This window comes from Oncorhynchus kisutch, linkage group LG17 (genome assembly GCF_002021735.2).
Source record: "Oncorhynchus kisutch isolate 150728-3 linkage group LG17, Okis_V2, whole genome shotgun sequence".
Lineage (NCBI taxonomy): Eukaryota > Metazoa > Chordata > Actinopteri > Salmoniformes > Salmonidae > Oncorhynchus > Oncorhynchus kisutch.
Window position 1 is genome coordinate 35,350,267 of NC_034190.2, and position 13,087 is coordinate 35,363,353.

The 13,087-nt window shown below is 42.6% G+C and overlaps 1 protein-coding gene across 1 annotated transcript; it reads left to right on the forward strand.

Moving 5' to 3' along the window:
- On the forward strand, positions 1-12,579 carry LOC109907571 (fMet-Leu-Phe receptor-like). Its single transcript, XM_020505611.2, has 2 exons — positions 1-228; positions 9,547-12,579. The coding sequence occupies exon 2, from the start codon at positions 9,548-9,550 to the stop codon at positions 10,610-10,612; it is 1,065 nt and encodes a 354-aa protein (XP_020361200.1). The 5' UTR covers positions 1-228; position 9,547; the 3' UTR covers positions 10,613-12,579.
- The last annotated feature ends 508 nt before the right edge of the window (positions 12,580-13,087 follow it).

Sequence of the window (13,087 nt, forward strand, 5' to 3'; positions counted from 1 at the left end):
CCCAAGCGGCACAATGACTTGTGGTTGGGGGCCACATCATTTAGACATGTACACACAGACACACTCACACAGACACGGGAAAGACAGAGAAGATCGTGAGGATTGTAGGGACACAAACCTATCTGTAAATCTAAGACACACAGCTTAGAACTATGAACCTCCACGCTTTGTTCAACCACTGAAGCTAAACATGCTGGACAGCTACTACTGAAGCATCTCAACTCATAGGTAAGCATTATCAGTATGAATAACAACAACTGTATACAGTGTTTTTTGGCTTTACTTTTCATTTAGTTTCTTAAATCACTTTATTTGGATATTTTCAAATGCAGGAGAGAATATTCTCTAGGTGTTCTGACTATCAAGAGACGATCGGTTCGATTTAGTTAGAGACCACCTAAACTCTTTTGACATGAAGCAACTCTGTCTTCTGACTATCAATACTGGCCACTCAAGCTGTACTCGTACGTAGTTGTAGCATGCTATAGCCTATTCTGGACAAATGATGAGATTCTGTGGATAGTTAGCTGAATATATACAGATCATCCGTCATGGACTATATAAAGAAGATACTGTATGTTACTCTTTATCTGTGTCCATTGCTTTCCATTGCAATATCACCACTTGCCAGCTCAAATTGAGTTGCCAACAAAACGAATAATGATTAGCCACTGATATATATATATATATATATAACTATATATATATATATATATATATATATATATATAAAACTACTGTAGATGAAAATATTGAGTAAAGTCTAGGCTAGATATGGACGTTTGTTTTGCAGCATTTATTGAAACTTAATTTTTTTCATTGAAAACAAAGTTTCTTCTACGTTTACGAGCAAGGGGCGAACAGCATCTGTCAGCCACATCTAACAATAAGACATCATTCTTTATCTTGACAATAAAGAAATCAAACAGAAATAGTATGTCATGTTTGTCAAAGACAAATGATCGGATTTGACTTTGTAAGGTGTATTTACATGAATGAAATACATCCTCAAACTGATAAAGAACAAACAATGAATGTACCCTGCCAATATTGACATTGACCTAGTGCCGAGAGCAAGAATTATGGCAACGCAAGTATTTACGTGGGAATGCTAATTGTATTAGTGTCATATCAAAGAAGCCTCTGCTCATAAAACAACACAAAACCGTACGAGAGGTGGATTGAGTCCTTGGCTCATGGCACAATAACACATTCCTAATTGTCTTGCTCCTAGGTAAACCCCATCCCTTATATAGACTGGAAGCTTATTGGTTGCCAGACAACAGGACTATGTTTGTTTTACTGTTGGCTCACTGATGGGAATATATATATACTGTATACAGTGCATTCGGAAAGTATATGAGTAGAGTCTGAATACTTATGTAAAGGTGTTTTTTTGCTTTTATACATTTCAAAACATTTCTAAAAACCTGTTTTTGCTTTGTCATTATGGAGTATTGTGTTATTTTAGAATAAGGCTGTAACATAACAAAATGTGGAAAAAGTGAAAGGGTCTGAATACTTTCCAAATGCAATGCTCACTGATTGGAATATTCAGCTCTTCTGCAGTTTTACTATCTCACCACCAGTGGAGCTGCAACACCCTCAGCACCCCTACTTCCCACGGCTATGATCCAAAGAGACTGGTCACATCACAGCTGTTACCGCCACACCAGCGGTCACGAGTCATGGAGGCAGTCAAATTCAAATTCCATGTGAAGTCACGGTAATTCGGCTTCTCCAAGCTCTGATGCTGCTGATGGTCATAAGTAGCCTACCAAACTTGCTAACTGCCTGGTACTCACCACTCTATTGTCAGTCTGAGAACAATGCAAATGTAATCGAAAAATCTACTCAAACACTTCATGAGAGCCCATGAGCTCATTTCTATAGGCTATGTAATTGCGTGAGAAAACAGAGTGATGTCCTCTACTAAAAAGAAGAGGATCCCATCAGCTAGGCCTACTATATTTATTTCTCAATTTTCCTAATATTAAGCACCTTGCTTCTCTTTACAGCACGAGTATAGCCACATAGCTGGCATGAAAATGAACCTTGGGAAAAGCGTCCTCCATTCACTATTTAAGTGCATAGATGAAATATGTATTTTTTCCCCTGCCCCTGTTTCAAGACAGGTGCATGATAATGGTCCATTCCAAATCAAAACAAATTTCACAGATATTATTTAAAATATGTAAAGGCAAGATTCAATTAAGAATAGTGTGTTGGGTGACAATATTAGCTTACTTGTGAATTAAATATTATCACTTGTGAAAGATGCCCAGCATAAGGCAAGAAACAATGCATACCTTTTTTTTTGCTACTTTTTCAAATCATAGTCCCACACACCTATATGTTTTGACAAGGTTTGTATCACAACTAAAGTGGCCATATAACTGTAGATTCTAACTGGCTTACATACGCAGTGAGTGAGTTTCAAGTTTGGGGAAGATCATTTTCACCATTAAAATGCACCTTTATAATAGAAGCATTACAAGCATAATCCCATTTTCTTCACTTTTGATAATGGTGTTTTCCAGCTAATGGAACATTCAGTTTATAGCATACTGGCGTTTGTGCATTGCTGCACAAATAGTTTATCAACATTTTAAGCTAAACGTTCTGATCTGTTGCATCAGCCTCATTGCGTTTAATTTTTTCATGCTAGCAGTTGTATTAATTTGGGATCTATCGCATCCCACAACTGTCCCAGACTATGTTTGGAATATTTATTTCTCGCACAGAATAGAATAGGTAAACTTTTGTACTATTGGGGATAGTGGATTGCTGTTCTTTAGGCTTACTCATCTTGTTGGCTGACGACAAGTAAATTCTTCCAAAATCTTTAATATGTGCCTCGGAATTGGATGAGGACACATGCAGTTGCCACCCGGATGTGTCTGTATTTCAACCTGTGAGAAAGACCAGATCACGTGACTGAGAGCCAATACGAGTGAGAGGTGCTTCAGAGCATGAAGCACGCAGGGAGAAGGGAATAACAATTATTGTGTTCAGCCTAAGGGCAGAACAGCCACTGGCTGCAAAATGTATGGATTCTTTTAGGGGGCATTATATGGTCAAACAAAGGGGATGCCACTGGGAAATTCGAGGCAAGTGCTTGTCAAATTGTGAGTGAGAGACTGATGAAGTGTGTACAGCCTGCACAAAAAATAAAGCAGAGCTCATGCCTTTCATATGACTTATTTCAAATCATCATTAGAGTCTCATCATGCAGGTTTAGAATGTATTAAAAATCAAAACATATACCCCAACATTTGTATCGCAACTAAAGTTACGTAAATAACTCTAAATGAAGCATATAGGATGGCCTTTATCTTTGTTAACCACTCAACACAGAATTGCCACATGTGCACACTCCCTCAAATTGTTTGGAGAAAATATCCTTTCTATTTTATTCAGCTTTGTTCCATTGTATTCTTTATACTATATAATACTATTAAATAATGCCAATGGTATTCTAAGCAAATCTTGTCTGCTAAATTAACTACCATAGCCCACAGCCATATGGCATAGCCAGATCAGGACCTAACATAAGGACAACTCAGAGTATGCTATTCTGTTCTTCTGAAATAGATGACATTTTCTCCATATCATGTTTCTTTAGACCTGTCTAAAGTAAATAATGGATTTATTGTGAAGGTGTAGGCTATACTGTGTGGAAGCCAGGGGATGCAAAATGTGTTTGTTAATTAACGCTCACTTACCGTGAGACTGGCAATTATTTGCTTGACAATCACCGGCTGATGAAATTTCATGACCACCACTGCCCTAGTTATAAGCCAAAACCATTATACGATTGCTGTCTATACATGCCTCTGGAAAGGAAATGGAGATACTGTATGCAAAGAGGATCAGGATGGCAATCAGGTTCTTACACGTTCCTTGTTGGACTGATGTGTTTCAGGTGGAATGCAGAGAGTATGTCAATATCCAATGAATTGTATAGTGTGTGAGTGTGCACCACAGGAGGTTGGTCAAATCAAATCAAACTTTATCTGTCACATGCGCCGAACGTAGACCTTACGGTGAAATGCTTACTTACAAGCCCTTAACCAACAGTGTAGACCTTACGGTGAAATGCTTACTTACAAGCCCTTAACCAACAGTGTAGACCTTACGGTGACATGCTTACTTACAAGCCCTTAACCAACAGGTGTAGACCTTACGGTGAAATGCTTACTTACAAGCCCTTAACCAACAATGCAGTTCCAGAAAAAGTTAAGAAAATATTTACCAAATAAACGAATGTAAAAAAAGAATCAAAGGTGACACATTTAAATAACAATAACGAGGCTACATACAGGGGGTACCGGTACATGTACTGTAGGTAAGGGTAAAGTGACTATGCCTAGATAATAAATAGCGAGTAGCAGTGTGTAAAAACAAATGGGGGAGTCGATGTAAATAGTCCGGGTGGCCATTTCATTAAATGTTGGCAGTCTTGTGGCTTGTAAGTTGAAGCTGTTAAGGAGCTGTCGGTACTTTGTATTGATTCATGTGATGACTGCTGTTCATCAATTGATTAACTGTTTATAATTATGTGATTAAATTAATCAGGTAATTATTAACTCCGTAACCTGGGGCACCATGGGAAAGTTTGGTTTTATTGAGTTTCTATTTCCCAAATTAACAAAAAAAATCTTTGAATATCTATTTTACAACAGTTGCTGATTAATACATTTCCTCTACACTCTCGTCCTTAACATCGCATAATCTGGGAATCAGCACAAACCCGAGTCCCACTATATATGTCCGTACAATACCAATTGAGTTGATTATTTATTTACTAACAAGCTAAAATGATAATATAAGATACACAAACACACAGTCTAGGCTATTGATTAGAACTTAGTATAATGAAACAGGTCCCTAGCGGGCCAACACAATATGACACGTGTTACACAAAATGGGGATTTAAAAAGAGAGAGAAAAAGAGAGAAAAGCAACACTTGGGTACATTTGTAAACTATGCTTAGTTTAGCCCTACCTTACCCCGAACTGCCACTCTTATGGGTCAGAATATAATTAATGAATTACGTGTCGAAGGTCTCCGTCTTTATGGCAAGTTCTCTGGGCATCACGGGGCGGCAGGGTAGCCTAGTGGTTAGAGCGTTGGACTAGTAACTGAAAGGTTGCAAGTTCAAATCCCCGAGCTGACAAGGTACAAATCTGTCGTTCTGCCCCTGAACAGGCAGTTAACCCACTGTTCCTAGGCCGTCATTGAAAATAAGAATTTGTTCTTAACTGACTTGCCTAGTAAAATAAAGGTAAAATAAAAAAAAATTAAAAAAATAGTTACGAGGCAAGGTCTGGATTTGACTCAGATACAATTTAGAACACTAACTTCACATTTCATCTTTACAAAAACATTCTATTTGATCTGGCCATTTTCCACACAATGTACAGTATGCAAACATCAGGTACATATTGTGAAAACTCTTCAAGTTACAATGTTTTTGTTATAACGTCAACATTTAACTTTTAATAGCATAACAAAACAACATTCCTTTTCGTATTCCATCTACCATTTTCCACCATTTTGGCTGACGAAACATATTGTCCAACAGTCCATTTATTGCATGTTACTGTTCTGAGGTAGGCTCTCCATAGGCCCATCATACATTCCATTCCTCCACAGTCAGAGGACAAAGGGATTTTGTCTGCTGCCTTAAGATTTACTATGGGCATGAGGTGTCATAAAACCCCCACCTCCATACCTCTCGATCTCTCCCTCTCTGGTGGGTGTGAGAGGTGTCTCTGTAGGAGTGTGGTCCACGTTAACCTGACCCGAACAGGCCAGCCATGACAGAGCCTTTTGGTCCTAGACTTGGCGCTCCGGTATTGCTTGCTATGCGGTAGCAGAGAGAACAGTCTATGACTTGGGTGACTGGAGTCTTTGACCATTTTTTAAGCTTTCCTCTGACACTCCTAGTATATAAGTCCTAGATGGCAGGAAGCGTGGCCCCAGTGATGTACTGGGCCGTACGCACTACCGTTTGTAGAGCCTTACAGTCAGACGCCGAGCAGTTTCCATACCAGGCGGTGATGCAACCAGTCAGAATGCTCTCGATGGTGCAACTGTAGAGCTTTTTGAGGATCTGGGGACCCATGCCAAGTCTTTTCAGTCTGCTGAGGGGGAAAAGGTGTTGTGCCCTCTTCACGACTGTCTTGGTGTGTTTGGACCATGATAGTTCATTGGTGATGTGGACACCAAGGAATGTGCAACACTCGACCCACTCCACTACAGCCCCGTCTATGTTAATGGGGGCCTGTTTTTTTCCCTGTAGTCCACGATCAGCTCCTCTGTCTTGCTCACATTGAGGGAGAGGTTGTTGTCCTGGCATCACACTGCCAGATCTCTGACCTCCTCCCTATAGGCTGTATAGGCCTACCACTGTTGTGTTGTCAGTTGTGGTGTTGGAGTCGTGTTTGGCACGCAGTCGTGGGTGAACGGGGAGTAGAGGAGGGGACTAAACACGCACCCTGAAGCGTCCCCCGTGTTGAGGATCAGATGTGTTGTTGCCTACACTTACCACCTGGGGGAGGCCCGTCAGGGAGTCCAGGTTCCAGTTGCATAGGGAGGTATTTAGTCCCGGGGTCCTTAGCTTAGTGAGGAGCTTTCTGGACACTATGGTGTTGAATGCTGAGCTGTAGTCAATGAACAGCATTGGAGTCAGTCTAGGGTATCCGGGATGATGCTGTTGATGTGAGCCATGACCAGCCTTTCAAAGCACTTCAAAGCTACCGACGTGAGTGCTATGGGGAGGTAATCATTTAGGCAGGTTACCTTTGCTTCCTTGGGCACAGGGACTATGGGGGTCTGCTTGAAACATGTAGGTATTACAGACCCGGTCAGGGAGAGGTTGAAAATGTCAGTGAAGACACTTGCCAGTTGGTCCGCGCATGGTTTGAGTACACGTCCTGGTAATCCATCTGGCTCTGCAGCTTTGTGAATGTTGACCTGTTTAAAGGTCTTGCTCACATCGGCTACTGAGAGCGTTATCACACAGTCGTCCGGAACAGCTGGTGCTCTCATGTATGCTTCAGTGTTGCTTGCCTCGAAGCGAGCATAAAAGGCATTTAGCTCTGGTAGGCTCGTGTCACTGGGCAGCTCGCGTCTGGGTTTCCCTTTGTAATAGTTTTCAAGCCCTGCCATATCCGACGAGCATCAGAGCCGGAGTAGTACGATTCAATCTTAATCCTGTATTAACGCTTTGCCTGTTTGATGGTTTGTCTGAGGACATTGCGTGATTTCTTATAAGCGTCCGGATTAGTGTCCCTCTCCTTGAAAACGGCAGCTCTAGTCTTAAGCTCGATGCAGATGTTGCGTGTAACCCATGGCTTCTGGTAGGATATGTATGTACGGTCACTGTGGGGACGACGTCGTCGATGCACTTATTGATGAAGCCGATGACTGAGGAGATAAACTCCTCAATGCCATTGGATGTATCCCAGAACATATTCCAGTCTCGGCTAGCAAAACAGTCCTTTAGCGTAGCATCCACGTCATCTGACTACTTAGGTATTGAGCATGTCACTGGTACTTCCCGCTTTAGTATTAGCTTGAAAGCAGGAAGCAGGAGAATAGAATTATGGTCAGATTTGCCAAATGGACTGCGAGGGAGATTACTATTACTATTACTATGAGCTCCGCTTCTGGAGGAGAATGTTCTTGTTTGCTTATGGCCTTATACAGCTGGTTGAGTGCGGTCTTAGTGCCACCATCGGTTTGTGGTGGTAAATAGACGGTTACGAATAATATAGATGATAATATAGATCTCTTGGTAGATAGTGTGGTCTACAGCTTATCATAATGTACTCTGTCCTCAGGCGAGCAATACCTCGAGGCCTCCCGGGTGGCGCAGTGGTTAAGGGCGCTGTACTGCAGCGCCAGCTGTGCCACCAGAGACCCTGGGTTCGCGCCCAGGCTCTGTCGCAACTGGCCGCGACCGGGAGGTCTGTGGGGCGACACACAATTGGCCTAGCGTCGTCCAAGTTAGGGAGGGCTTGGCCGGTAGGGATATCCTTGTCTCATCGCGCATCAGTGACTCCTGTGGCGGGCCAAGCGCAGTGCACGCTAACTAAGGTTGCCAGGTGCACGGTGTTTCCTCTGACACATTGGTGCGGCTGGCTTCCAGGTTGGATGCGCGCTGTGTTAAGAAGCAGTGCGGCTTGGTTGGGTTGTGTATCGGAGGACACATAACTTTCAACCTTCGTCTCTCCCGAGCCCGTACGGGACTTGTAGCGATGAGACAAGATAGTAGCTACTAAAAACAATTGGATACCACGAAATTGGGGAGGAAAAGGAGGAAAAATAAATAAATAAATAAAAACCAGCTGTTATTGACAAATAGACACACACCCCCGCCCCTCGTCTTACCCGACGTAGCTTCTCTGTTCTGCCGATGCATGGAAAATCCTGCCAGCTCTATATTATCTGTGTCGTTCAGCCACGACTTGGTGAAAAATAAGATATTACAGTTTTTAATGTCCTGTTTGTAGGATAGTCCTGATCGTATATCATCCATTTTGTTTTCCAATTATTGCACGTTGGCCAATGCTAGTGAAGGTTTACTCACTCGCCTACAAATTCTCAGAAGGCAGCCCGATCTCCGCCCCCTTTTTCTCCGTCTTTTCTTCATGCAATGTCTGAGATTTGGGCCCGTTTCTGAGAAAGAAGTTATTCCTTTGTGTCGGATTCGTTAAAATAAAAATCTTCGTCCAGTTTGAGTTATCGCCGTTCTGATGTCCAGAAGTTATTTTCGGTGATAAGAGACAGTAGCAGCAACATTATGTACAAATAAGTTACAAAATAAGTTACAAACAACACGAAAAGAGTAACAAAATAGCACAACTGGTTAGGATTCCGTAAAATGGCAGCCATCCCATCCAGCACCTTAATTGGGCAGAACGGGCTCGTGGTAATGTCTAGAGCGGAATGAGTGGAATGGTGTCAAATACATGAAACAGGTGTTCGATACCATTCCATTTACTCCGTTACAGTCATTATTTTGAGCCGTCCTCCCCTCAGCAGGCTCCTGTGGTGTGCACTTTGGGGGAAAAGAATGTAAAAGGTTAAAACTGTGGGTAGTTCACAGTCCCAGACCCCCGCCACATACTCACCCAGATACATACACACACATTCCCAGACATAGACACAGAATGACTCAGACACAGACATAGAAATAGACTGTCATGAATAGATTACATCATGCCTGGTACACAATATCCCATCTGAAGATAGACTGTCATGAATAGATTACATCATGCCTGGTACACAATATCCCATCTGAAGATTCAGAATACTTCCTAAAGTCAAGAATGGATAGAGTTCTGTCCATTTGTGACTATGAGTCCTCTTCCTGATAATAATAACTGACTGGCTGCTGGCTGTGACAAAGTGTTCTACCATTAGAGGAAACAGTGTTACACAATATGACTCATCTAGAGGGAAGCCATTAAGTAAACTGTAGATTAGAAGTAAGTCATTCTATGTATTCAAAATATTGTCACTCTTTTTTACAGAATGACACCAAACGCCACCCTTCCATTCGTCCTCGTCACCTCAGCCACCCGAGATGACAAAGCCAAGGTGGTGGACATCGAGGCCATCATGAACAACTTAATCATTGTCCTTTACACGCTGACCATTGTCCTGGGCACCACGGGCAACTCTGTAGTCATCTGGGTGGCAGGCTTCAAGCTCAAGCCCACCGTCACCAATGTGTGGCTGGTCAACCTGGCCGTGGCCGACCTCATCTTCTGCCTGAGCCGTGTGCTCTCGCTGACCAAGAAGCTCTTCTTCGACTACTGGCCGTTCGGCATCTTCTTATGCAAGTTCAACGGCTTCTTCAAGTATGCCAACATGTTCTGCAGTGTGTTCCTGCTCGCTGTCATCAGCATGGACCGGACGCTCTGCGTCTGGCACCCCGTCTTTACCAAACGGCGTAGGACGATCTGCGCCGCCCGCCTGGTGAGTGCCGGCGTGTGGGCGGTGGCGGCCATTTTGAGCGCCCCCTACTTCGCCTACCGCCAGGTTTACCTCGGCAAGAACAACCTGAGCAAGTGCTCGCTAGATGTCAAGGAGTCAACGAAAGGCGATAACAGCGCTAAGCTAGTGCTCTACCTAATGCGCTTCCTATGCGGTTTCCTGCTTCCTTTCCTCATCATCCTCTGCTGCTACATCCTAGCAGGGTTAGGCATCAGACGCACCCGCCTGTTGGGCAAGTCACGTCCCCTCCGTATCCTGGCATCGCTGGTCTGTGCTTTCTTCCTGTGCTGGGCGCCCTACCACTGTCTCCTACTGGTCAAGATGGTGAAGAGCAACAGTATGGTAGTGAAGGTGGGGCTGACAGGGGCCACAGGCTTTGCCTACTTCAACAGTTGCGTGAACCCGCTGCTGTACTTCTGTATGGGGTTGGACATGAGAGGGTCGAGGTTCAGGCAGAGCTTAGCTGGGGTGTACCGGAGAGCACTAGCCGATGACAGAGATGGTCGAAACACGCAGTCCAACGAGCGCACAGTGGATGATAGTTCTGGCTCTGCATCACGACTTGCAATGGTGAATGTGGCCAATGTCAGTTTCGAGTGAATGTGGCCAAAGTCTGTGGGAAGTCACATTTGGTATGAGGAGAAGTTCCTGTCCTTATTAGATCACAGGCTAATTAACAGTGAATAGCTGAATAGCTTGTGTAGACAAACATTTTTCATATTTTTTATCAGTTAGGATACATATAGACATAGGGTTACTGTGAATTTATGTAAATGCCTCAGGAAATAATTATCACACTTTCGAAGTGTTATGTGATGAAAATCACAGAAAGAAAGTGGAACTGTGCCTGGAAAATAGCAAATAACCTATCAGGAGGAAGTGATACAACTTCTGGGGAAAGTCATAGATGACTTCAATCGTGCTGTTTTACTAAGTGTCATGTTTGGAAAAGTGGAAAAACAAGGATATTTATTCCCATATTCCCCATCCCATGAGACAAGATTGTAATTGGAAATGGCGAAATTGCGGAGAAAAAGGAGGGTAAAACGTCCTGGCAAATATTCTTATACTTACCGGTGTAAACTACAACATTATCCCAATTTGATATGTTGCTTAAGGGACAGCTCACAATTTACTGGGGGGTGGTCCAAAATAGGGGAGGGTTGTCAAACTTTGTCTTTGTTGCTTTGTGGTGGGTTGTGTTTTTTTTTTTATTGAGCACAGGCCAGTATAGTCTATCAGTCTAACGGTCTATCCAGCATTCATAGTGACAATAGTGGTAGATGGATCATTTGTCCAGATCTGCAATAGGCTAACTAACAATCACACCTCACATAAAACCATTCAAAACTGCACCTCATTCACTCTCATTGATGATACAAAGAGGGGAGTCAGAAGAAGAGGATGTGATCTGGACAACTTGACTTGAGGAAGCGTGGTGGTCGCGTGTTTCTCTTTTAGTCACCACATTGCTCCTCCTAGACAGACGGTTTCTATCATGTCTCAGTCACATGACTGGTCTCTCCTTCAGACAAACTGTATCAGAGGTGAACACAGAGGCTTAGCTGAAGCTCTCTGGTTGCCAGTTCAGATAAGACACCACACTCACAGCGGAAGAGAAATGAAAACCACAATTCAACTCACTTCCTGACTCTCTCGCTCCCTCCCTCCTTCCCTGTCTCTATTTCTCTCTCTCTCTTCTCCTCCGCTCTCTGATTATATTTTTCAGAAATAAAAAGTATGAAAGAGACAATTGACATCTTGACAATTGACAAGCTGACATCTATTTATCTTTTGATAAATATTCTCAATGAGAAACAAAACTGTTTTCCTGTATTGTCTGACATTGTGTAGCTAGCGTTGTCATTCATGAAAGGCCTAAACGTCCAGGATGCAGAGAAACAGAAATCCCCCTCAGGACAATGGAGGAAAGGAACATACATGGATGGGAACAAACAGAACAGACCAGCCAGCCGCACCCTCCTTCCTCTCATGTTTTTGATTCTTTGCCCTTTATCAATGTAAAATTATTTTTAAAATCAATGAGAGTAAAACAAATTGACACTGTTGAGAAAGTACCATGCCAACTGATATCACATTCTTCAACCAACATGTTGACCTATAGGAAGAGGGAACTCCTACTGTATGTCTGATTCATTTGATTTGTCATGAGTCAGCAACACACATCCTCTATAGTTGCTTTTTCACTGATCATCATTCACAAGGGGGAACAAACAGAGGTTTTCTTCTCTTGCCTTGTTGTCTTCCCTTGCTAGCAAGTTGGCTAAACACTGCTAGCTAGCTAGCCTTTTGAAATAATCCGATTTTTTATGAAATAGAATTAAATGTCAAATACTTATACTTTCTGATGCGACGTACAACATTATACCAATTTAATATTCTACTTCAACGTATTGGCTCCCATATCAGCTAAAAATAGAATGTCATAATTGTTATGTCATAACAGGCTTTTTAAATTTTTGTAATTCTGTTTTTACGTTTCAAAATGAGGGGATTCTAATAAGGCTACAATCTTGTCCAGTGCCAACCCGTCATTCAGGGCATGGGGGGGGGGGGGGGGGGGGGGGGGTTACAATTATTCTTCACTTAATAAAGCCACATACAAACATGGTCTAATTTTTGTTTTCTTGAGTAAGGCAGCTCCAAAATGCAGGTGTTTCAGCCAAATTCAGTGCTATCTGTGGTGTAGACCCAGCCAGCGGAAAGTCATTTTCTCTAGTTGCACCGTGATTGGCTCAGTGTTCTGTCACTCATGGGGAAACGTTGCCAGAAAATCTACAGGGAGAGTTAAAAAGTTCAAGCGTCCTTGGGTGCTGCCATAGATTTACATTAGAAGTGCCCATTCAAGAAGCCTCAAGGTCATTGGCCACAGATAAAGTGATGCAGTGGCGACTCGTCATTCAGGGCAGGTGGGGCTCATTTGAGCCTCACATTTAAAAATATATATATTTATATTTTATATATGTTTTTTTTAGGGGGGGCTTGCCTGTTTTGCATGTTATTTTGGCATTAATACGTGTCACATATCAGTTTGCAAATAATGTAAAAAATATT

What these genes read in the sequence shown, in the direction of transcription:
- LOC109907571 (XM_020505611.2), top strand. Translation starts at nt 9,548, where the DNA reads ATGACACCAAACGCCACCCTTCCATTCGTCCTCGTCACCTCAGCCACC.